Genomic DNA, 26,128 nt, shown 5'->3' with positions numbered 1-26,128 from the left:
ATCTCCTAGCTGCAAGACCCCAGGTAAGTTCCTCACCCCCAACCCCTGCTCCCTTAATGTTGCTACGTAAGATACAGGACACCCAGTGTCCCAATACTTGGGATGTGCTTATACAAAAAAAAAAAAAAAAAAAAAAAAAAAAATTATTAGTCTGAAATTTAAATTTTACTGGGAGTCTTGTTTTTGTTTGCTATATCTAGCCACCCCACCACACCTTCTGCATCTGTAAAATGGGGGTTATTTGACTTCATGAATAAGTGTATATTTGCTGGGAATTTACTATATGCTGCATACTGGTTTAGAGATGGGGATAAAACTTACGCTGTGGGATTATTAGATGTTTAGACAAGAAAACTCATATGAAGAGTGAGGCCTGGCCCGGGATCAGAGCTCATTATGCTACTGCTACCCCTTCTCTTTGGCCTGGGGGAGCCCCAGTAGGGGAGAGGCTGCGCGATCCCAGCAGAACAACTTATGGAGGGTGATGCTGTGGAACCCATGACAGGTAGATGTGTCCTGCCCACCCCGAGATTTCGTCCAGGTTCTCACCTCTAGAAAGCCTTCTGGGGCTACTCTGACTGAAAGTATTGGGACACTGGGTGTCCTGTTTCTTGGTACATCTTTATACTTTTCTCTTGGCTATTAAGAAAAAAAGTCCCAGGGGCCTCTGGGTGGCTCAGTCGGTGAGTGTCTGACTTAGGCTCAGGTCATGATCTCACCATTTGTGAGTTCAAGCCCCTGTCGGGCTCTGTGCTGACAGCTCAGAGCTTGGAGTTTGCTTTGGAGTCTGTATCTCCCTCTTTCTCTGCCCCTCCCCAGCTTGCACTCTGTCTCTCTCTCAAAAAAATAAATAAAAATTAAAAAAAACAATTAAAAAGTCCTTACACCTTTCAATCCATAAAAGATTTAAGGTGACTTAATTGGTAATTTCTCATTGATGCATTGGTAGGCTCTCTCTCTCTCTCTCTCTCTCTCTCTCTCTCTCTCTCTGCTTCTCTCCCCCATCCCCCGCCTTCTCTGAGCTCTTACATTGTTCTTTGATGTTCTGCAGTCTCCATCCTTGTTTGCAAACGTTCTGAGTTCCAGGGTCAGGAGCCCAGTCTATGAGAAACAGCCCTTCCAGGTTCAAGAGCTGTAAGGTGCCTTGGCCTTTCCGAAGAGGTAGACCTTACCAACCTTCCAAGGAATTGGGTGAAGAGTAAGTTTCAGCCCCCACCTCCATGTCTTTCTCCCTGGGCATCCTCTGGAGAAGCCTCCAGTGCCTCTCCTGGTCTGATCACGAAGCTGTCAGCCACTGCATGGCTCTGCTGGGAACCACCTCTCAAGGTGCCGTGGCGGGCAGGGGGAGCAGAGGGAGGGAGAGAGGATGCTTTGCTTTAAGATACTTTGAATATTGGGCCTCTCTGTGACCTCTTAATTGAAGAAAGGGTTGATGGACTGAATCAAAGGAGAGATTAAAGCCTCTGTTTTAGATGAAGGGTTAACAATCTGGTGTCTATTGAGGCATTTCAAGGCATTTATATGTAAAATTGGGACGTGTGTATATATTTCCACTGTTCTGGAGAGCGCATCCATAATTATCGTCAGCTTTCAAAGGAGTCCCTACCTAAAGAAGTTTGAGGGATTATTTTTAGGGACAACTCCTATTTCTTATTTGCATTTCAACTTTTCCTGGGCCCTGTGTGGTGCAGCCCATTCCTTTGGAGTTTAGCTCCCATTAGATAATTTCTTTCTTTCTTTCTTCCTTTTTTTAGGGTGGCTGGGTGGCTCAGTCAGTCAGTCAAACATCTGAATTCAGCTCAGGTCACGAGCTCTTAGTTTCTTTCTTTTTTTTAAAGCTTATTTATTTATTTTTGATAAAGAGAGAGAGAGAGAGAGAGAGAGAGGGCAAGAGAGAGAGGGCGGGAATAGGGGCAGAGAGAGAATCCCAAGTAGACTCTGCACTGTCAGCGCTGAGCCCGACATGGGGCTCAAACTCCCAAACCATGAGATTGTGACGTGAGTTGAAACCAAGAGTCAGAAGCTTAACCCACTGAGCCACCCAGGTGCCCCTTTAGATCATTTCTGAGTTCACCTCTGCCTTTGCCTTTGCAGTCAGTGGGGTGGTGGAGGGTGCTCTGGGAAGGGCTTGCATCTTACCATCAGCTTAAGTCGTGCATGATTAACAAGGTAGATATGCTTGGGGAATAGAGATAGATGGGTGACTCCTATTGGCATCTGAAACCAATTATAAGTGTTCTGTGTTATCTGCAGCTTGGGATTTTCTGTGCCATTGCCTGCGCAGTTGAGAGTTGGCCGCATTAGGATGTAGATGAGCAGAGAAAACAAAAGGGCGCAGGGGACTTGTTGGTCTTGGAATCAGGAATGGAGCATGTCTCTTCCCCTCCCATAGCACACTGTTTTCTTTCCCTAGAGCAGAGGGCAGCGAACATCTGTAAGTGGACAAAGAGTAAATATTTTCAGCTTTGTGGACCATGTTGTTGCAACCACTCCACTGTCACATTGTAGCACAAGCAGTAGACGACGGGTAAGCAAGTGACCATGGCTGTGCATTCCAATAAAACTTTATTTACAAAAACTGGCGGTGCCCAGATTGGGCCCCTGACCTCTACTATGCCCGCCCTCGAACTAAAGTTTATGAGGGCCCCGTTTCACTCTTGCTTCCTCCATTCCTTTGAAAGTTTCAAGTGGTTGAGCATGCCACCACCGTGGTGTCCATTCAGTCCCGGTGAGGTCCCAATGCCCTCTAGGAGAGACCTGCTTTGATTCTAAATGGCTCCTGATACTTTCCGGGTGGCATTCTGTGTAGCCAAGTTCTTGGCAAAGAGCACTGGAGCTGACTTTTCTCGTTAACAACTCTGGTTTCATAAGCCTGTTTGGATGGTCCCCTTGCAACTCTATCCAACTACGTAATGCTTTTCCAATCTGCGCTGATGAGTTCCTGGAGGCAGGAGCGGGGGCCCGGGCCTCCTCACGGGCATTCCTATCCAAAGCCTCCCCAACCAGGGTGGTCTGCACTCCAAGCTTCACAGGAGGGTTCTCGGAGGTGTGGCTCCTCCCTGAAAAGCCCACTTATGAAAAAAAAAAAAAGGAAGAAAGGTATGTAATTATGCCTTCATCTATACATGTGTTTATTAGCTTTTTAAAATTGTGGTGAAAAACATGTAACATTCAATTTACCATCTGTGAGATAATAGAATATATATATATATATATATATACATATGTATATATGTGTATATATATATATATATATATTGGTCTCTGTCCCTAGGTCCTGGCAGAGAGCTCCAAAACCCTGGTAGTCTCCTAGTAATGAGAACACAGGATCATCTCTTGTTCTAATATTTGACTTTGGCCCTGTCCCTGACACAGGGCTCTTAACTCCCTTGTGAATTCCTGAGCGATAATCACTCTGAGCATTTATTGTTCAAATGAGGTGACTCTGGGTGGATTCTTTGTGGCTCCTGATGGGGGCTGGTCACTAGGAAGACCAAGCCATGGTTAAGACTTGGTATTTCTTTCTTTTTTTTCTTTTAATAATGTTTATTTATTTTTGAGAGAGAGAGAGAGCGAGATAGAGTGAGCAGGGGAGGGGCAGAGAGAGAGGGAGATACAGAATCTGAAGCAGGCTCCAGGCTCTGAGCTGTCAGCATGAGTTCGGGGCTTGAACTCATGAGATCATGACTTGAGTGGAAGTCAGATGCTTAACAGACTGAGCCACCCAGGCCCCCCCAAAACTTGGTATTAAAAAAAAAAAGCTTGTTATTTCCAGCCTTGTTCTTCACTTCTTGAGAGAGGGTGGAGTGGTTGGACTTGGAGTGAGTGAATGATCAGTCATGCCAAGGTGAGGAAGCCCCCACAAAACCCTGCCAGTGCTAGGCTTGGAGAGCTTCCTGATGGGGGGACACAGCCTCATACTGGGCGATGCAGCCAGCTTCACGGAGACACAAGCTTCTGCGTTGGGGACCCTCCTGGGCCTTGTCCTATGTGTCTCCTCGCCTGGCTGTTCATCCATCTGTATTTTTTTCTTATAGTCTTTAGCGAACTGGTAAATGGTGTTTTCCTGAGTTCTGTGAGCCACTCTAGCAAGTTCTGTGAAGCCCCAATGGGAGGAGGCCATGGGCACCTCTGATCTGTAGGCAAATCGGACTCATGTTGTGCATGACCTGGGGACCCACTACTTGTGGTCGGCGTCTGACGAAGGGTGGGGAGCGGCCTTGTGGGACTAAGCCCTTAACCTGTGGGATCCCATGCTTCCTCCAGGCAGACAGTGAGAGAGCCGAGCTGAGTTGTGGGGCACCCAGCTGGTATGATGAAGAATTGCTTGGGGTGGGGAGAAAGCTCACACATGCGTAGTGACAGAAGTCTCAGAAGTGAAGGGCTCTGTGGGAGCGGTAAAGGAGATACACTGGAGTCACACACTGAATTTTCCATTACACCCTGGAAGCCGTTTTTAAGGGTATGGCACAGTACTGTTGAGTGTACACCAGATCTCTGGACCTTCCTGCAAAACTGAAGTTCTGGGGCCATTGAATGGCATCCTTGCCTCCCTTCAGCTCCTGGTAGCCATTAGACTCTCTGTTTCTAAGAGTTTGACTACTTTAGATACCTCACATGAGTGCAGTCAGAGTGTCGTCTTTTCGTGACTGGCTTATTTTGCTTTGCATAATGTCTTCAAGGTTCATCCACCATGTGGCCTACGTCACATTTCCTTCCCTTCAAGGCTGAATGGTAGTCCCTTGTATGTACGCACTACATTTTCTTGACTCCTTCATCCACTGATGGACATTTGGGTTGCTTCTACCTCTTTTTTAAAAAAATGTTTATGTTTATTTACTATTGAGACAGAAACAGAGCATGAGTGGGGGAGGGACAGAGAGAGAGGGAGATAGAATCCGAAGACAGGCGCCAGGCTCTGAGCTAGCTGTCAGCACAGAGCCCAACACGGGGCTCAAACCACGAACCATGAGATCATGACCTGAGCCGAAGTCTGATGCTCAACGACTAAGCCACCCAGGTGCCCCAGCTCTTCCCTTTCAGTGCAGGTGACTTACGGGAGTTGGGGACTGTGTGAGGAAGGCAAGGACTTTTTAAGGTTCAGAACAGGAGGGAGAGAGTGAACGCTGGCCCAGCCAGGAGGGAAAGGAATGGAAGTATCAGCACGGGCAGCCCGGTTCGGGTTTCGGATTTCCCGCCAGCTCGCTGGGGCGGCTCACGCCATGGCTCTGCTTCCTGTCACAGGACGGCACCTGAGTGATCAAAGAGCCACAAACATCTGTGATCCTCACACCCCCTCAAAAAATGAAGACAGGTACTCGGACAAATCCAGCAGCCAACAGTTCACACCTCCCACAGTGGCCAAAAGGTGGACACAACCAAAGCATCCATGAGCGGATGAATGGACAAACAAAATATTCCCTGAAATGGAATATTATTCAGCCATTAAAAGGAATGAAGTACTGATAATGCCCTACTGTGTGTATAAAACTCAAAAATCTGATGTTAGTGACAGAAGCCGGACTTAAAGGACCACTTAGAGTATTTTATTTCATATAAACAGAATGGGCGAAACAGGTAAATCCATAGGCCCGGGGAGGACACCAGCAGTTTCAGGGACCAGAAGGAAGGGGAATGGAGAATAACTACCTAATGGGTATAGGGTCTTCTTTGGAAGGGTGAAAGTGTTCTGGAACCACATAGAGACAGTCATGATGCAACACTGTGAATGTTCTAAATGCCACTGAATTGTTCACTTAAAATGGCCAATTTTGTTATATGAATTTCATTCCAAATTTTTCTTTAAACTTATGAGGGCACCTGGGTGGCTCAGTGGATTGAGCATCCAACTCTTGATTTTGGCTCAGGTCACCATCTCCCAGTTCATGAGTTTGAGCCCCGCGTCAGGGCTCTCTGCTCACAGTGTGGAGCCTGCTTGGGATTCTGTCCCCTTCTCTCTCTGCCCCTCCCCCACGTGTGCATGCACTCTCTCCCTCAAAAATAAACATTAAAAATAAAACAAAAAAACATCAAATAAAAATAAAGTTTAAAATCTATGTTAAGGAAGTTTGCCACAGTTAGGCTCCAACTATAGGTTTCTGCAGATGCATTTACCTGATGAAGGAAGGGGGGGGAAGGGGTCCACTCCCTCCTGAAAGCCCCAGTGCCACTCCCTGCCCCCCAAACATAGCTAAATTAAATTAAATTAAATTATTTCTCTACGGCTACTGTATGCCTATTTGTTACTGACTCCCTACAACCAGACTGTAATGCCAAGAGGGCCAGGATTTATTGGGTCTAATATGGTACCCCAGTGCCTACCCAAGGGCCACCTTGGTAAATATTATTAAATGAACACGTAGACTCTCCTGCTTCCATTTTTTCCTTTTTCAAAAAAATAAAAACCATTAATTTGTTGCTGGGAATGCAAACTGGTGCAGCTGCTATGGAGAGCAGAATGGAAGTTCCTCAAAAAACATAAAAATAGAATTACCATTTGATCCAGCAATCCCGCTTCTGGGATATGTCCAAAAGAATTGAAAACAGGATCCTGAAGAGAGATTTGCACACCCAGGGTCATTGCTGCATTATGCACAATAGCCAAAAGGTAGAAGCAATCATGGGGTGCCCGGGTGGCTCAGTCAGCTAAGTGACTGACTTCAGCTCAGGTCACAATCTCACAGTTTGTGGGTTCGAGCCCCCCATTGGGCTCTGTGTCTCATCTCTCTACTGTGTCTCATCTCTCTACCCCTCCCCTACTCATTGTCTCTCTCTCTCTCTCAAAAATAAATAAACATTAAAAAATCTTTTAAAAAAAGGGAAGAGCAATCCACCATCAGCCATTCTGGAGCCCCGAAAGCCCCTGCCCCCTCCTCGGCCTCTGCAGGGCCCTCTGGCCCATATTTCTGTCCTCACCTCCCTCTGTGGTTCCCAAGGGAGCTGGAGGTAGGAGCAGGCTATCCTTGCTATCCTTGAAGGGGAAGTGGGCTCTGACTTCACATCTGCCCCCAAGTAAGTCCTTTTGTGAGGTGTCCTTTGCCTGGGGGCAGTGACAGGTGTTATGGGCCCGAGGAGGAGATCAGGGGCCATTGTGGAAGCCCCTTCCCCAGGAGGAAAGCCCACCCTTTAGATGTATCTCCCCCCAGTGGATTCCCCCCGCCCTGGCGGGTTTCCCAGGACCAGGAAAAGATCTTTGTCTTGAGGTTCAGAAGATTCTAGGATTCTCTAATCAGGGTGCAGGCAAAGCTTCTCTTTCTAGATGCTTCTAACAAGTCTGAGCTTCTCTTTTTGGATGCTTCTGTTTCTAGGTGAACGCCTTGTTAAGTTCCAAGGATCACCGTTTGGTGACACCTGGGGGTGGCATCGCTGGCAGGGTTAAATATGAGCCAGTGGGAGGACCCTGGAGAGTGCATACGCGTTAGAGGAAGAGTCACAAGAGAAACATACCATGGTGGAGAGGGTCGCCTCTGCGCGTTCAGCGGGGCCCTTGTCTCTCTGTCTTTGACCTTGAGAGACGGCCTCTTCTGTAGTGTTTAAGCCTCTCTAGCCCACAGCCAAAAGCCCAGTGTGTGGTAAATGCTCCGTGATGCGTCAGTGACTATAAATGAGTGACATCTGCCATTGGAACGGGGTAGGACCGGGCATGCGGAGCGCACCAACCTGCCACCTGGCCCAAACCTTTGGGATTTCCTCGCCTTGAGATGGTATGTCACTTGTCGGCAAGCAAGTAACGCAGTTACCTCTACCCCAGACAAAATCGAAATGAAATGTCAGCTAGTGGTTTGGGTTTAATTCTGGAAGCAGTCATGTTTCCTGTCCAGGTCAGCCTGCCTTCCTCGGTGGTCTGATTGACATGAGTTTCGAGAACTCTGTATTTACTTATTAGGTTAATGGACAGACTGGAAGGTGGCTTTTCAGGGCAGAGGACTGCTTTAATGTTCCCTGTTTTCCTTGGGCATAACTTCCCACAGGTGAACACCTGCATTATCTAATTTATTCCTTTGAAGCATTTCATTTTTGTTGATTGCTGCTTAAAGGTCATTTCCAAATAAACATGGAACGAAAGGTCACTGCACCCAGTGGAAAAATCGGCTTTGGTCCTATTCATTTCCAACGCTGACCTCCTCACTGGCAGAATCTGTTCTTTTAGTTGTATGTGGTTAATTGTGTTGCCCTTTCCTTCTTGGCTCTGGATTTGGAGAGCTGGATGGCAACAGGTATAAATCTCGCTGCGGATCTTTAGTTACGGAATTGTGGGCAGAGGTGTGTGTAGAGGGGGATTGAGTCATTTCCAGAAATCACCAGGGAGTAACACACGTTCTGGCTGGCCGTTCTGAACACCTGTACTCTGGCCTGGGTGAATCGATGCCTACAGGCTTGGAGATGAAATGGTGGATTTGCTGAGCAGGATTTTAGGAAGGACACAGCAAAGAGAGATTATGGCAAAAGACCGGGGGTGTTCACCTTTGTCTGCGTTTTCCAAATAGTAAAGAAGGAAAACACTTCAAACCAAGGGCTTGCTGATTTATTGCCTGTCCTGGGGTGCATTCTTAGGACAGATTAACTGCCGAAGGTCTGTGCGCACTGAGAGGAAAGGTTTGAGCTACAAATAGGACGTTGTTGACGTTATGTTTGTTTTCTCCACTGGTGGGTAGACGTGCTCAGGACCTGGAACCATAGAATTTCTTTTGTTTCTTAACAGTGCTGTTAGAACCCTCCAATATCGTTCAACACGGTACTCCAATAAAAAGGCGAGGGGCGCCTGGGTGGCTCAGTCGGTTAAGCGTCTGGCTTCAGCTCAGGTCAGATCTCACGTTTGTGGGTTCGAGCCCCACATCGGGCTCTGTGCTGACAGCCAGCTCAGAACCTGGAGCCTTCTTCTGGTTCTGTGTCTCCTCTCTCTGCCCCTCCCCCTCTCATGCTCTGTCTCTCTCTGTATCAAAAATAAATAAAACACTAAAAAAAAAAAAGGCGAAAAGGCCTTCCTTGCGCTCTGCCAGTTAAATAATAAAGAGCAGCTGTAAGCAGAGAGGCCGGAAGATAAGTTTGTGACCATGGGCTGCTCGACTTCATCAGTGTCATCTACGGAAAGCTTTGCCACCTTAGACTCGGGGAGGCCCTCAGGCCACCCAGCTAGTCCTGCCCGGGAGCCTGTGGGCATCAGCCTGGCCTGGTGTTTTTTGAAGCTTGAATGAGCTCCCCAGGAGGCAAAAACGTCTCCGTTCACCTCTCTTGCCTTATGAGAGCCCCTTCTTTGTCTGAGATGGTGGTTCTCAACCCAGGGGCTGTTCCGCCCCTCAGGAGACACTGGGCAATGACTGGCCACCTTAGTGGCTGTCACGTTGGGAGGGTAGAGGCCAAGGACGCCACTGGGCATCTGACCACACCCAGGACGGCTTCCCCCGCTGCAAAGGATGCCGTGGCACAAAATGTCACCAGTGCTGTGGTTGAAAAGTGTTGGTCTCACCCAGCATCCACTGACCCCAAGGGGTAGTGCTGGACGGTTGCATTGTTTCTTGATGTCTGGAGGAGAAAATGAAGGGAGGAAATAAATCAGTTCTTCGGGCAGCGGGCTCTGCCTCTCTCCCGCAGTGTGAAGCTGGCATTGCCGCTAAAAAGCTGTAATCCACTTGGTACCGTTTACGGGCCGTTTCCCCTGATATTCAAACAATAAAAGAAATGGCGCATGCACAGACTCACAGACCGTTGGAGGAACAAATGTTATGCAAAACTTGAGGGTATATGGGAACACCCTAGGGAGGGGGGCTAGTTAAATTGTAGGTTCTGGTTCATCAGGTCGAGATGCTGAGATTCTCCGCAGCTTACCAGGCTCACCCCCCACCGAGAGCTGCCGGGTGTGCCCAGTGCTGGGAGTGCATGCCCTAGCCTGGCCGTCAGCGTCCCTTCACGTGTGTGATGTGATGTGGAGTGACCCACCCATCTTGGTTTGCCCAGAGCTGTTCTGAGAAAACCCCAAAGTCTTGCGTCTGAGATCCCCAGGTGCTTGGTGACTCTAGGAGCCCCACTGTCTCCCCAGGGGAAGGACAAGGTTGAACTGTCCCAATTTCCTTTAATGAGGAAGGCTCAGAGTCCCATGCAGGCGGGATTCAAGAAGAGCTTTGTCTTTATTTCAGTTTCTCTACCATCCTGGGGGGTAGAAGCGGGTATGATGGCAGGGAACCTGGCTGCCTGACCCTGGGACACGTCCTGTGTCACCAGGACCGTGTTTCTCACCCTCTCTCCGTGAACTGTGCTGCTGCAGCCTCAACTCACCTCTTCTTCCCATCCCTATTACCCTCTGCTTCCAGATCCTTCCCCACCTCCTCCTTTGACCAGGCCATGTCCCTGTGCTAAACTTGCAGTATTTCAAGACTGATACAGTTCTTGAGGGTTTTGGGGCGCCTGGGTGGCTCGGTTGGTTGAGCATCCGGCTTCGGCTCAGGTCATGATCTCACGGTTCGTGGGTTCGAGCCCCGCGGCGGGTTCTCTGCTGGCAGCTAGCTGAGAGCCTGGAGCCTGCTTCAGATTCTAGGTCTTCCTCTCTCTCTGTCCCTCCCCAGCTTATGCTGTCTCTCAAAAATAAACTTAAAAAGCCAAAAACAAACAGTTCTTGAGGGTTTTGCCCATAAGCAAGTTAAGTCTTGTGTAGAAAGACAGTGTGAGGTGTTTCCAAACTCTTAAGTGGCTCATATTATCAGTGGGTAACAAATACACATGACTTATGAAGGCCTGAGGGGCGCCTGGGCGGCTCAGTCACTTAAGTGTCTGACTCTTGGTTTCTGCTCAGGTCATGACTTCATGGTTCGTGAGTTCGAGCCCCGCGTTGGGTTCTGTGCTGAGAGTGTGGAGCCTGCTTGGGATTCTCTCTCTCCCTCCCTCTCTCTCTGCCCTCCCCTCCCCACCGAAAAATAAGTAAATAAACTTCAAATAAATGAAAAGGTCTGAGGTTTGGGATAATTAAGGGCTGCCATGCTGGAAGGAGTGAAGAGTCTGTGGTGATGTGGATTTGTGGGTGGGGTAGGGTGGGCTCAGTAAGCCTGTCATCTAAACCCTTCATACGACGGTTTGTTCAATTTCCACCAGTGGCCAAACACTCTGGTTAATTCCTGCCTCTGGGTCTTTGTTTAAACTGGTCTCCCCGTCATGATTGCCCTCCCCTCTCCTCTCTGCCTACCCCCATCCCCCACTGTTCTATAAGGAGCCTGTACCCCACCACCCCCTTCTCTCTCCCAGCCCTAGTGACCTCTGCTCTAGGACTCCGGGCATGAAGTGGGTGTGGCACTGGTGGTAACCCCAGTCTGGACCAACACGGGTTCGAGGCTGGGGCAGCCTCCGAGCGAAGAGAATGGATTAGCACTATGGCGGGGAGATTATCTTAGGGTGAGCTCCTCCGGAAACCCCCGCCAGCCTGGTCATCTCAAGTCTCATCAGTCCTTGGGACCAGCAGCTGCTCTTACTTCCCGATTAATCTTGTGCTCGGGGGTTTCTGGGAGATGATGTTCTGGAAGTCTTGCCTGGGGGTATGCACGGTAAAAATTAAGAGTCTTAAACTATTGGGGCGCCTGGGTGGCTCAGCCGGTTAAGCGTCTGGCTTCGGCTCAGGTCATGATCTCACGGTTTGTGGGTTCGAGCCCCACATCGGGCTGTGTGCTGACAGCTAGCTCAGAACCTGGAGTCTGTCTTCAAATTTAAAAAAATTTTTTTATTTATTTTTGAGAGACAGCCCGAGCAGGGGAGGGTCAGAGAGAGAGGGAGACGCAGAATCCGAAGCAGGCTCCGACTGAGCCACCCAGGTGCCCCTGGAGCCTGTCTTCAGATTCTGTGTCTTCCTCTCTCTCTGGCCTTCCCCTGCTCATGCTGCCTCTCTCTCTCTCTCAAAAAACAAAATAGAGTCAAACTAGTGTAGGTCACCGCTCCTTTATCTGACAAATCTTTATTAAGGGTCTTCTCTGTTCACCAGACAGATAGCATGCATTCATTATAATTCCCTTTGGAGCTGAAAAACCTAATCTATGTATGTGTCAGAACAGCAGTGGGCAAGGGGGATGCTAGTTGCATAGTTGGCTGTTTTGCACGGATGTATTTCTGTTGTTCTCCTGGTGTCTGGATGCCAAGGACCACAATGCGTTTCATTTATTCTGCAGCTGTGACTCCCAGCCTGGGGTTCCAGAGCTTGAGGGGACTGCCTCAGATCATGTTTATTAATTATTAATATTTTCAAAAGCCAAAACGAGGCAAAGGCAAATGAAGATCCAATTTCTTTGCTTTTGGCTGGGATGGCGGCCACTGAGCTGCGCAGCTGTGGTGTCTCATGCTGATCTGACGCTCTGATGTGTCGTTACAGCAGCGTGTCTTGAAGGGATTAAATATGGGGAAAAGAATGAACCCTTGTTTAATAACATCACGTGTTTGAGAGAATTCTTTCAAACTCCTTTTTGGGGGATGGGGTTGGGAAAATAACAGCAGGTGGCTTCTAGTTAGCCCCGAGGTGGTTACACACGGGACAGTTGGGGCTCGTTAAAAGGAACACAAAGTAGATTCTGGTATTAAAATGGACTAGAGTGTGCTTGCCCACTGTGGCCATAGAAGGTTCTAGAAGAACTCAGCATAGCCCTCTCAACCCCAGAGGGAGGCACTTCAGGAGACAACATTCTGAAGTCCAGCTGCCATGTGGCCCCCTGATGGCAGCTGGGTGTGTGTCGGGGACCCTGCAGGAAACCCCTCCTTTTGTACTTTTCTGGGGCTTGTGGGAGAACAGGAGGTCAGACTTGACCACCTCGCCCTGTGCTGGGGTGCTTCCCTGGGAACAGGGAGCATTTGGGATGGCCAGAGGAATGGGGTCTCTGGTGGGCAGTGGGAGCTCACCCGTCCGTGGGCGCCTCAGGGCTCAGATGTGCTGTCTGAGCCGTGGCCCCGCCAACCATCTGTCTGTGAAGAGTGTGGCAGGCGCGCCTGGTGGTGACAGGCCATCCCCAGGGGGTTCCGGGAGCAGGAGCGCGTACATGAGGGAGGGAGGGAGGGACCTCCTTCCATGGGCCTTTGGCTCGCATCACTTAGAGGCTACCTCATTCTGCAGCTGGCCTGTTGAAGAGCTAATGAGGTGAAGAAGACCATTCTTGGAAATGATTGATTAAAATAAGTCATGGAAAATTTCAAGGGAGCCTGGCTTTCCAAAGAGCTGTGTGTTTTAAACATCCAGGTTTGCCTTTACAGACAAGCACAGAATCCACTTTATGGACTAATAGTCTTGTGCTGAGGGTTTATAGTATCTGGATTGGGTTTTTCTATTATGACTGACGCTCAGTGAGCCTTGTTTCCTGTATTCATCTTCTCTTATACCTTACCAAAATATTTTAAAATTATGTATATGTTTTAAAATGTTTTATTGTTTATTTGCTTTTGAGAGAGAGAGACAGAGCGTGAGCAGGGGCAGAGAGAGAGGGAGACACAGAATTCAAAACAGGCTCCAGGCTTTTAGGTGTCAGCACAGAGCCCGACGTGGGGCTCGAACCCATGAACTGTGAGATCATGACCTGAGCTGAAGTCAGATGCTTAACCAACTGAGCCACCCACATGCCTCAGCCAAAATGGTTTTAAATTATAAAAGGAGCATAGGGTTATGGAAAGGGGGAAAAGTTCTATATTCTCATCACCCGAAGCGCCAACTAATTTGTATGAATTTCCTTCTTAGTTTTCTGTTCCTTATGTATTGTTTTACTACCCGCAGTCACAAAGTGGCATATTTTTTGTCTATTGCTTTTTTTCACAAACTATGATATCATAAATACTTCTTATGTTGCTATGATCTTTATCATGTTTACTGACCGCATAAAATGCCATTGCGTTTATGGTCTGTAATTGAACTCTCCTTTGGTTGAACATTAGTATGATCCATATCTTTTTCTCCCTATAATTTAAATGGTTTTATTAAATGAGTTCCTGGAAATCCTACTGACGGCCGCCGCCATTAGCAGGAGCAGAGGACACAGGACAAAATGCCGGGCTCCATCCTTCCATTTAATTAGGCAAATGATTTATTCAAGTGCCTTTCACGCGGAAAGCTTCTGTCTGAATTGTTATGTAGGTCTCCGCTGAGGTTTTCTGAACGTGAGGCCAGACTGTAAAAGGGTTGCCAATTATGATGAGTTGGCGTAAAAGGCCAGTGTGAATCTATGTCAAGTTTCAATTGTGTAATATTTTGAATCCCATAATATCTTACTACGAAAAGAACCACAGTGTCCATACCTCTTGATTTGGGGATGTGTGAAGACATGGAGTGGAATAGTCAGCTGTTCGCAGAAGGCCTGGAAAGTACCTGAAACGTTTCTATCAGCTTTGGTATCCTGACCCCTGTCCCTGTAGTTTTGCTTACGATAATCATTTTCCTGGTTGAGATGCGAGGCTGGGACTCTGCTCTGACAGCCTACGATGATGAAGGAGTCGCAGAGGCGTGACGTATGGGGGAGCGGTGGGGGTCAGCCCCGGCTCTGGAACCAGCCAGCTGCAAACCGGGGGGTGTGCGGTCATCCAGGAAGCTCAGAGGCCTGGACCAGAAGCTCTTGGAGGGGCTTCCCAGCGCTTGATTTCATGGTGTGGCCACCGTGACATTGGCCCTGTGTTAGCTGGAGAGCCCCACAGACCGAGTGGCTTACACAACAGAAATGTACTCTCTTGCAGTTCTGGAAGCTGGAATTCTGGAACGAAGGTGTTGTAAGGTTGGCTCCTACCAAGGGCCCTGAAGGAGGGATCCATCTATACAAGCCTCTCTCCTCGGCTTGTAGATGGCCGTCTTGTCCCTGTGCCCAGATTTCCTTTCTGGAAAGGAAATGATCTCTAATGATCTCACCTTGACTCGATCACCTTCCTACAGACCCCATCTCCAAATAGGGTCCCATTCTGAGGGACTTGGGGTTAGGACTCCAACATGTGAATTTCGGGGGTTGAAGGAGACAGGACACAGGGCAATTGATAAGAAGCCCAATAGTGGAAGTTGAATTAGGAAGCCTGATTACCTCCCTGATAGGTTGAGGAAGTCCCCTTTAGCACGAAGAGATGACTTCCTCCCTCCTCCTTCCCTCTTCCTTTCCTTTCCTTTCCCTCCTCCTCCCTTCCCTTCCCTGCCCCTTTTTCTTTCTTTCTGTCTCTTTCTTTCTTCTTTTTCTTTCTTTCTTCCTTCCTTCCTTCCTTCCTTCCTTCCTTCCTTCCTTCCTTCCTTCCTTTCCCTCCCTCCCTCCCTCCCTCCTTCCTTCTCTCTCTCTCTCTCTCTCTCTCTCTCTCTCTCTCTCCCTTCCTTCCTTCCTTCCTTCCTTCCTTCCTTCCTTCCTTCCTTCCTTCCTTTCTTTCTTTCTTTCTTTCTTTCTTTCTTTCTTTCTTTCTTTCTTTCTTTTCTTTCTTTCTTTCTTATTACAGACATGAAAGAACTCCTCAGCTACACTTGCGGAAGCGTAGGTGCCCGTCTGTGGTCTGGCACTGTTTTGCTTTGGCAATTCAATCAGAGAATCGATGTTCCGCATAGGAGGGACCTCAGAGGTCACCTGGTCCAGCTCTTACACTTTGCAGTTTCTGAGAGGAAAGACCTGGCCCAGGATTTCCCAGTGAGTTATTGGCAAAAATGAACAAATGAAAAAACCAACTGAACAAAGACTCGGAGCTCAAACAGCAGCTCCCTGGTTCCTTGGAACGAGCCTGCATGCTTCCTCCTTGATTGCTTCCAGTCACTGCTGCCATCACCCCGGCAGGTCCTCAAGTCCAAGGGCACATGTGGCTTACATGACAAATAGCTCCCTTCATGCCCATGGATGCTGCCATGCACAAGCCCACACACCCACAAGAACAAGAATTCAGGTGTCTGAAAAGACTCTTTGGCTGGGGAAGTGTTTTGCTGGTTTTATTCACTGTTCACAGATGGTTTGGGGGAAAATTTTGAAGCGAAGTGTTTAAGGATGAATTAGGTTTCCCCACGGTGATTTGTCATGGGGGTGGGGTGGGCGGCCAGGAGGGGGAGGGGCAGGCATGGAAGAGACAGGAATCTTGGCCCAGTTGGCACAAAGGCTAGCAGGCAAATATGGCATGAGTTCATTTAGGGATGGATCATTCAGGAAAATGGAGAGCCGGGTCAGAGGTCTGGGGGGGCTGGTACCTGTCTGCCCAAGTAGTAAAGGGAAGGGGAGGGGGAGTCATTGTGTGTTTTGCTCAGAGCAATTCCTGGTGCTGGGGGGCTTCCCCACCTGCTCACAATAGAAATGACCGGATTCAGGGTGTGTTATTTCCTGGTGGCCATTAACAAACTGCCACAGATTGGGGGCCCGAAACAACAGAAATGGATTCCCTCTCGGTTCTGGAAGTCACAAAATTAGAAAATGAGCTGTGGGCAGGGCCACGCTCTCTGTAGGCCCTGAGGGAATCCTTCCTTGGCCCATCTAGCAGCTCCTGGTCCTTCTTGGCCGTGGCCACATCGCTCCAGGCTCCGCCTCCGTCTTCATGGGCTTTCTTGTCCCTGTGTCCTTGTCCTCCGTTTCCCCTCTATCTCTTGGACGCACGCTGTCACTGGATTTAACACCCCCTCATTCATCCAGGATGCCCTCTTCTCCAGACCTGCAGAGACACTTTCCCCAAATAATGTCACAATCCCGGGCACGGGGGCGAGGATTTGAAGGCATCTTTTGGGGTGCCTGCGTAGCATCTGCTAAGTCAGCTAAGCATCTGCGTCTTGATTTCGGCTCAGGTCATATCTCATAGTTTGTGGGATCGAGCCCCATGTGGTGACAGCACAGAGCTTGCTTAGGATTCTCTCCCTGTCTCTCTGCCCTTACGTTGTTCATGCATGCATTCTCGAGTGCTTTCTTTCTCTCTCTCTCTCTCTCTCTCTCTCTCTCTCTCTCTCTCGATAAATAAATAAATAAAAAAAATTTAAATGTATCTTTGGGGGCAACGATTCAATGTACCACACGGGGCTTCTCGGATGACTCTGCACAGCACCCACACATCTCCAGCCCCAGCCTTGCTCCCCACTCAGCCAGGTCTAATGGGACCTGGAGAGATTGGGGGTCTGCTCCTCCCTCTGACTGTGGATGGCTGAGAGACACCTCCACACCTTCTTGCCTTCCGCACGCGAGGAGGGTTCCCCCCCACCCTACCATCTTCCGTGGCTCCTGGTTGGCCGGGCCGATTGCCAGCTTGACAGTAGGAAACCACCGTCCTCTCTGGAAAGTTTCGTCCACCCCATCATTGGCCCTCAGTGAACCTCAGCTAGGGAGATGACTTTAGGTTCTGCTCCCACTTGGAGAGAGGAATAAGGTTCCTCACAAACCTTCCTCTTTCCCCATTCCCTGGGGCCCCTTCTGATCTCTGTAGGCCCCTAAAGAACTCCTGCACTTTGGGATCTCACCCCATATGGTGCCAAGCATATTAAAATGCTCCCACATTTCCATACGAAGTATGTTCTTTCCCCATAAAATGATCAGGAAGATTTTTATAATTTTGCCTCGGAAATCATTTGTCTCTAAGCTGATTTAATTTATGATTGGCTGTTTCTTGGCCATTATTGTGCCTACTTAGGAATTCTCCTGAAGTGAGGAAGGCTAAGCCTGATTGTTATTTGAATGTAATTCAATTTTTATGAACACTGAAGTCAACAATTAACAAGGTTTATAGACATTTAGACGCTTCTTAATTTAAAATTCCAGGTTTTTTTTGTCTTATTGAGCTAAAAATCCAGTATTTTTTTTTAATGCTTACCCATTTCATAGGCCCCTGGAAAACTTGGGACCCCAGAGACTGGTGCACTCGTTTCTGATTGTGAGATGGCCCTGCCCTTGCCCTGGCCTGGTCCTTCCTGGAGTTTCCCGTTCCCAAGTCCCAGTCTCCTTCAGCAGGGTGTCCGGCCCCTCCCCACGGTCTCCTGGGCCTGCCTGTGTCCCCTTCCCCGGGCTGACTTGCACCAGCACCTTTGACTCTCATATTTTCCCTCCAACCTGAACATCCTGGTTCCCAATCTCTCTGGGGACTTCCTCTTTTTTTTCTTCTATTTCCTGACTAACCACCCTGGCCCAATTTCCTAATTTTAGCATCTCGGCCATCTTCAGTCTGGCCCTGCCCTCCCAGGGCCTGGAACAGGGCCGGCTTCACTGGTGTGGGACCGACATGGGCTTGTGAGGTCTCCTCTTACAATTCTGGAAGTCACCGAAGGGCTGAAATCAAGGGATTGGCAGACGCTGTGCTCCTTCTGGTGGCTCAAGGGGCGAATCCACCTCGTTGTCTTTCTGGCTTCTCGATGCCGCTAGCATCCTGTGCTCGGACCTCTGTCCACATCCTCATGCCTCCTACCCTCCTCTGACTTTGCTGCCTCCCTCTTTTCCCTTGTGGGGACCCTTGTGATGGCACTCGGCTCACCCAGGTAACCCAGGACCATCTCCCCATCTCGAGCCCCTTGACTCAACCACAGCTGCGAAGACCCCCTTGTTCATGGGTTTCAGGGGTGAGGAGGATGCGGGCATCTACCAGAGGAAGCTATTTGTTTTCCAGCTTAAATCTCTAAATATGTACCCAGGGCACATTAGGTTTTGTGGGTTCTGAAGTGTGTATAATTTTAAGGTCCTCTTTAAGAAAAAAAATTAAAAAATTTGATATTAAAATGAATATTACTTTAGTATGAGGAGGAAATCACAAGACCTTAGACTGAGGCCCTTTTCTTCTGAGGCCTCTGGGCAGTTATCAGCGATGACATGTGCCCTGGTCTGCTTACCACCTAGAACATTCTCCACTCCCTGAAGCCTAAGTGCTCAGTTGGTCTTGGAGTACCAGGGTCCCACCGAGTGCCTGGCATGGGTCAGAGGCTTGCGAAATAGGCATGGAGTAAAGGCAGGTGGGCAGGTAGGAAAAATGGAAGGAAGGAAGGAAGGAAGGGAGGAAGGAGAGAAGGAAGGAAGGAGGGAGGAAGGAGAGACAGCCAAGAGATAATCATTCAGGCTGCCGTGATGGGTGCTGGGCTGGGTGTTGGGTGATTCACTCCAGTCAGTCTTTGGTTGGGGAAACTGAGGCTGGGAGCGGTTGGGAGGGGTTGGGGAATTTGTCCAGGAAACTCATGGGCCAGGCTGAGATTCCTCCCAGGCTGTGACCTCCAAAGAGAAACCCAGATCTCAGACAGCGAGGGAGGGAGAAGGGGAAGGGGGAAGAAGGAGCAGAGAAGGAAAGCCCCGGGACCCGCTGGGCTGGACCCCTTGTGCCCGTCTCCTATCTCTTCTCTACCTCCCCCAACCTGTTGTGTGCCCTGCAGACACTGCCGTGAACCCCCCTCCACCCTGCCCCGCTGCTGCAAGGGGGAGGTCCTGCCAGCTTGCTTCCTAGGCTGAAGCCACAGTAAAGGGCCACCATTCCGTTGCCCTGAGGTTCCTTTGCTGACTGTCAAGATCAGTTAGTTTTATGGCCTTTAGACACTTGGGAGAGAGCCCTCATAGCCTGCCTAACACCCTGCCACCTTCTCATTAGTGCCCATGTTGTGCATTCCCCCCCTCTTCTGCCCCATGTTTGGAGGCTGCAGGGCACGTCTGCTCTTTGGGGAGAGACTAGGGAAAGGAGGGGGGTGGAGGTAAGAGCCACTGTAATTAGCTTTAAGGAAATAACATTCTCTTCTGTCCCCCTATGAGCACTTCTTACCGAAAGACAGAGGCAGTTTGCATGTTTGGGTCAGTGGTGCGTGTGTGTGTGTGTTGTGTGTGTGTGTGTGTGTGTGTGTAAGGTTCACTGGGACAAAGGAAAGAAGTGCTGAGGTTTCTTGAGGGTTGGCCACCCAGCCTGGGGCCCGCCTGAGGAGCTGCTGACCGGGGTGTTAAGTCGGTCCCGTGAACCCCGTATGTCCCATGTAGGAAGAGCGCCCTCTCTGGAGTCAGCTGGGCTTGGATTCCCACACGACCCTGTCAACCGGGGGTCATGACAGAGCTTTCCTGAGACTCAGTCTCCTTATCTGTAAAATGGAGTGTCTCAGCCCGTTTGGACCGATATCAAAAAACACCACAGACGGGTGGCTTATCCCTCACAGACATTTATCAGTCACAGGTCTGGAAGCCGGAAGTCCCAGATCAGCGTGTGCCAGCATGTGGGGCTGAGGGGCCTGTTCTGGGCCGCAGACTCCTCACATGTCTCCACCCAGCGGAAGAGGGGGAGCAGCTCTCTGGGGTCCCCTTTGTAAGAACATTAACCCCACACGGGAGGGCTCCACTCATGACATTCATATCTCTACCCCCCAAAGTGACTACATTTGGAGATAGAGCGTTTCAGCGGTAAGTAAGCTTACATGAAGCCATAAGGGTAGGGGTCCTCATGTGATAAGCTCGGTGGCCCTGGAAGAAGAGGAAGGGAGAGAGATCCCTTTTTCCATAAGAGGACAGTGAGAAGGCAGAACCTTGATCTTGGACTGATCCTGAGCTTTCCAGAACCTTCCAGATAATAAATATCTGCTGTTGAAGCACCCCTTCTCCCCCCGCCTTGGTCTGTGGTATTTTCTTGTGTAAGACAGCTGCTCTGGCTCTCTGCTGGGTCTGAGAATCTCCTGAGGGCACAGAGCACCCTAGAGTCACCATGCCATCTCATTTCCTGACACGGTGCACGAATGTGGAGCCGTCCTCCGTGTGGAGGACAGCCTTTTACTGGACAAAAGACACCACTTCCTACTGGATCCTCTGGTGTGTGACCGTTGTGGTTACAGTCTTTCAGACCTGGTTGCCCTCCAGTAGGTTTCTGAGATAAAATATAGGACACTCAGTTAAATCAGAATTTCTGGTAAATGACAAAGATGAAATAAATGTGTTTTAGCATAAGTATTTATAGGTATAAACACTATTTGTCGTTTAACTGAAATTCGCATTTAACTGGGCATCCTGTTTTCATTTTTGGCTAAATCTAGAGGTTCTGCCCTCTGGTTTTTGTTTGTTTGCTTGTGTTTTTAGAGACAGAGCACAAGCAGGGGAGAGGGGCAGAGGGAGAGGGAGAGAGAATCCCAAGCAGGCTCCACATTCCTTGCAGAGCTTGAGCCCACGACCCTGGGATCATGACCTGAGCCGAAATCAAGATGATCAACCGATTCAACCACCCAGGAACTCCCTTTCGCCCCCCCCCCCCCAAGACGCTGGTCTTTTCTTAGAAGGCCTGGGGAGCAGAGCCCTTGACCTAGAGCAACGGTTCTCAAAGAGTGGGTTCCAGGACCAGAGCATCATCAAATTCTAGTTGCGAACAGAAAATCTCGGTCCGCACTCAGACTCCCAGAGCAGAACCTCTGCAGGGTGCGTGCATTCTGTGTTTTGCCATTGCTCCTGGTGGGCCACTGACCCAGACACTGCTGCTAATTGTAGGAGGTTCCTGCTCCCCTTCCCCGGCCCTCCCCCAACACATTCCCTCACTCAGCTGCCAAGTGTAGTGACATAAATGAGATCAGGGACGTCACAAGGCACGCCTTCCCCGTGGTTTCTGTGGCTTCCCAGGAGGCCGCAGAGGCTGGTGCCGCAGAAGGTGCGCCACCGGGCCTCGGGGCCTCGGTCCACCCGCCCCACCTGCGCCCGAGCCTGCGGAGGGCTGTGAACCAGAGAATTGATTCTTCAGGCGGGATCCGGCCGGCCGGCGGGGAGGGGCCTGGCGGCTGGAGGGACACGTGTGCCGGGAGGGAAGCAGGAAGTGACTTCGGGAGAGGAGCCGGCCGAGCAGCGGCGGGGCTGATGGAAGTGGACTGGGGGCTTGAGAGGGCACCGTAGTGAGTCAGCTCTTTCTCCCTTCAGCGCCTCGGTTGGGCCGGAGGCCCGGGGCCTGGGGCCATCAGGAGAATGTGGGACCAGGAACGGCAAAATGGAGTTGGGAAGGCGGGTGCCCTCCTGGGAGAGGAGGGGATCGGAATGGGGGGAGCAGCGGGGAGGCTGTGGCAGGTGGCAGAGGAGGGGAGGGCTGCCCGGAGCCCCCCTCGGTCTCTGGCCAGGGTCAGGTGGAGGGTATTGACCCGCTTTCCTTTGACAGTGGCTCACCAGATCATCTTTATTCATTGGTTCTCGGTGGGCATGGGGTGGGGGGTTCCTCGGGGCCCTGGGGGGCCGAGGTGGGGCAGTCTGCACCCCCTCTCTCATTCTGGGGAGCAGCAGGGCCTCTTGAACCCGATTGGAAATTTGGTGGCGGTGCAGCCGGCCTGAGCCTGTGCATTTCCAGCCCATCCCCGGGGTCACTGCCCCCACCCCCAGCAGACCACACTCTGAGCAGCGAGGTATTAGACGGGAACTTTTCCACCTTCCCATTGGCCCAAACCCGAATCCTATTGCTGGATTCTCCGTGGAGCCGAGGGGTGTGTGTGCGTGTATGTGTGCTCGAAGTGTATATATGTGTGTGTGCGTGCATGCACCTCCCCAACATCATCAGTACCTTGAGGCCCGGCTCTTGGAGGCAGGGCAACAGGTTAGCGAGGGAGAGACCAGAAATCCTCCCTGGGTCAGGTTGCCGCCTGGGCAGCTGGAGAAGAATGTGTACACACGCAGGGTGGTGGTGGCATCTTTAAAGTTGGGGAGGGCAGCGAATAATCCTCCCGCTCCTACATTAATCCAGGTTTATGTATGAACATCCGGCCCACCGGGAAGGCTGAGCCCCATGGCGGAAGCTGAATTTTGAGCTCCTGGGACTGGCGTATTGGAGAAAACTTTTTGTTCACTTGGGGACTCTGTGTCAGGCTCGCCAGCCCCTCTCTCTCAGGGCCGGAGAAGTCACTTTCCAGGCTCTGGACCCTCCTAGAAGTTCCAGGCTTGGAGCAGAGCTTTCCATTCTAATGTGTGTGAGACCCTCTCGCAGACCTTGATGAAATGCAGACCTCTGTTTCAGCAGGTCCCGGGTGGGGCCCGAGAGCCTGTGTTTCTACCCAGCTCCGAGGGGGACCACCCCGCGAGCAGTGAGGATTTAAAACAGCACATGGAAGAAACTTCTGCCAGGGCCACTGGGTTTGCATTATTCACGGTAAATGCTGTGATTCTTGGGACGGAAGGGGCGTGCTTGGCCTCGTGATTTTTTTCCCTATATCTTGGTGCCCAGGTGGATGGAGACAGGCAGGTATAGCACCTCCCCTCCCTCTAGGCCCCCCAGGAACACCCAGGGCTCTTTTGGTGGCAAACCCACAAATCCCCCGTTGCCTTTGGCCCGTTGGCGCTGTCAATGGTCTCCTCTCCTCTGTAGCTGTTAAAAGGCACATGCAGTCCTGGGGAAAACAAAAAAAAAGTTGTTTATTTTCTTGTTCGTTTGTTATGACTTGTCTCGGATGATAAATACGAAGGGGTGACAGCCGTGTGCTTTTCTTTGCAAACGCTGTTTCAAATTTTATCCACGAGCAGCCAGAAATAGAAGGTTGGGGTAGTGATCCAGAGAAACGCAAACCACTCATTTTTGGGGGACCTAACATGAAGCAGTATGTAAATGGGTGGGTTTTTTAAAAAAATACATTAGTTTTTATTCTTTGGAGGGCACTCACCAACTTGAGTTTTATTTAGACTCGGGCTGAATCCATAGGTGCTGCTTCTCTTGAAGGTTTTGAGGCATCGGAGCTGGGCCGGGGCTCACCTGGGGACCCACAGCCTTCCCAGGTTGGAGTCCTATCCATGCTGCCGAGCCCCTTGGCATAAGGGCCCGTCCACCGTCTGCCACGGTTTCCTTACGGGGTCAACAGAGTCAGCATCTTTAGCTCTTGGTCTGCAGGCCCAGGGGCGCTGGCTGCTCACAAGGCGCTGGGCCCTGGCAGGGTTGAGCCCGGCGGTGTCCCGTCCAGCCCTGTGGGAGCTGGGAGACCGGTGAGCGGCTGAATGAGCCCTTTGAGACGAGGCTCTGAGCCCTGATGTTTGTGTACCGGAACACAGGGCTTTTCAACAAGTGGCTTTCTCTGCCTTGTAACTTTCCACAGCAAGACTCTGATGCCCTAACGTGTCAGAGCCAGAATTCAAAACGTGTTCAGGTCTAGAGGACACAAGAGGGAGAGGTACTTCCCTTTCCTTCCTTGGTGGGGGTGGTATGACTTCTGTTTCAGTGGCAGTGTGCTCAGTGTGCTCAGGGAAATGTCACTTCTAGCTCCCTTTCCTTATCCCAGCTGAGTGTCCCATCCAGGTAAGCTGGCCCTTTTCGATATGAGTATTCTTTGGATGCCAGGTGTGCAAAAGGCATCTTGTGTGTTCTTAGGCAACAAGTGATCTAAAAGATACAGGAGGCGGGCCCCTCCAAAGAAGGCACTGCGAAGGTGTGCATGGGGACAGGCGTGGAGAGGGGTCGAAGTTGGCGTAGAGAGTGCTCTGGGCCTGCTGGCTGCAGAGAGGGAGGGAAGGGATTCTGGGACGGAATGGGATGAAGAGTGACTTGGAGGCGGGACTTGTTCAAGCTGCCATAAATGATGAGCTGAGGGGGAGTTCGGGGTGGGGGCAGCGGTGGAGGAGTCGGTGGGGGGGTGTGCCCTCGGCAGGCCATGACGGAGCTCCCGCAGGAGCCCCTACAGGGAGCCCCTGAAGGTTGGATTGGGACTCAGGTGAGAGAGCTTCAAGAGGGACTCTGAGGGGCGCCTGGGTGGCTCAGTCGGTTGAGTGTCCGGCTTCCGGCTTCGGCTCAGGTCATGATCTCACAGTTCATGGGTTCGAGCCCTGCATTGAGCTCTGTGCTGACCGCTAGCTCAGAGCCTGGAGCCTGCTTCGGATTTTGTGTCTCCCTCTCTCTCTGACCCTCCCCTGCTCGTGATGTCTCTCTCTGTCTCTCAAAAAAAAAAAACAAAAACCATAAAAAAAAAAAGAGTGACTGAGTTAGTCACCTGTATGTGGAGGAGATGGAACCGATGCAGGGCAGGGGCAGCTAGAGTAGGCAGAATGTACCAGCAGGCTGTAATCAGTCCCTCCCCGGGCTCTCTTCCTAATCCACATTCTTCGAGCTTCTTCTCTTTGGAACTGACTCCCAACGTCGTAACCCCTTCGGTGGGCTCCTCTGGCGTCTCCCTAGGCGTCCCCAGGTCTGTGCGTGCAGGGCCAGGTGACTTCTGACACGTGGTGGGGCTGGACGAAGAGGCCGGGCCTATGCCAGGTCGTCGAGGGCGTTGAGGGATGGCAGGGCGGACAGGTGCATAGCGCCAAGCCGGATCATAGGCCGGCCCAGGGGGAGGGTGTCAGGACCCCGTAGCACGTGCGCTGTCCCTGAAAGGCGCTGCCGGGGCTGACCCCTCTTGCTCCTCTGCACACAGCTGTATCCAGCATGCTCCAAGGCCACAACTCTGTGCTCCAGGCGTTGCTGGGGACCTGCTTCACCTGGGGGCTGACGGCAGCTGGGGCCGCGCTCGTGTTCATATTCTCTAGCGGGCAGGTGAGTTGCCTCGGTCGGTTCTGACCTTTGGGGGGGTGGTGGGGGGCGGGGCTCTTAGAAACCACAGACAGGGCGGGTGTGCGGTGGGGAGGCCACTGGCCACGCCTCCGCACCTCTGCGTTTGTTCTCTGTCCTGTTTTTTCCTCCTCTTCTCCCTACCCGGCTTCTGCTCCCCTCCTGGCGTGAAGGGAGGAGGAAGAGTCTGGGTAGGAAGCCGCCTCTAGCCCCTGCCTGGGTTCCAGCTTCCGGCTCCTTTCCTTCAGGCCTGGCGCCGGTGGTCACTTGGTGGCTTCTCCGTCCTGCCCTGCCTCCTTGAGCTAGCTGGGACCATTGAAAACGGCTGGGAGGAAGGAGGCGCGTCTGTCCCCTTCTCATTTATGTCATCTTTTCATTCCCTCCCCCACCCTCTCTGGGACGGAGACTCACAGACTCGTCTCCCTGTGCCCCTACAGACCCCCACCCCGCCCCTCACCCCTGTGCATCTTCTACCCCTCCCCCCAACAGCCTCACTCACTCTTGTGCCTCCACACCCCGCCCCCACACACCCCCTGCACCCCTATATCCCCATCCCCCCGCATGCTCCCTCCCCCATCCCCTCCACCCCTCCTCCATACCCCCCCAGACTCCCATACCCCACCCCTCCATGTGCATACCCACAATCCTCCCAACCCACACCCACACCCCACCTCTCCATACGCCCCCCACCCCGTACATCCCCTTTGCCCTCACACCCACCACACGTACCAAACGGCCCCCACTCTCCCACTCATGCCCCCAACACACCCCACAG

The 26,128-nt window shown here is 51.1% G+C and overlaps 1 protein-coding gene across 6 annotated transcripts in view; it reads left to right on the top strand.

Annotated features, from left to right (window-relative positions):
- Positions 1-1,139: 1,139 nt before the first annotated feature.
- Positions 1,140-26,128, top strand: part of SLC39A11 (solute carrier family 39 member 11) — a 353,304-nt gene continuing 328,315 nt past the window's right edge. For 3 of the 6 annotated variants that reach the window (XM_029927490.1, XM_029927488.1, XM_029927483.1), the window contains exons 1-2: positions 21,486-21,739; positions 25,220-25,338. In XM_029927490.1, the coding sequence (XP_029783350.1) occupies positions 25,231-25,338 (108 nt within the window). In that variant the 5' untranslated portion in view covers positions 21,486-21,739; positions 25,220-25,230. Of the gene's footprint in view, positions 1,199-21,485; positions 21,740-22,829; positions 22,975-25,219; positions 25,339-26,128 lie in introns of those variants that run through there. The other 3 variants (XM_029927484.1, XM_029927485.1, XM_029927486.1) reach the window with 3 other exon arrangements.

This window comes from Suricata suricatta, chromosome 17 (genome assembly GCF_006229205.1).
Source record: "Suricata suricatta isolate VVHF042 chromosome 17, meerkat_22Aug2017_6uvM2_HiC, whole genome shotgun sequence".
NCBI lineage: Eukaryota > Metazoa > Chordata > Mammalia > Carnivora > Herpestidae > Suricata > Suricata suricatta.
Note: the sequence above shows the minus strand (reverse complement) of the source record. Positions and strands in the feature narration are given on the sequence as shown.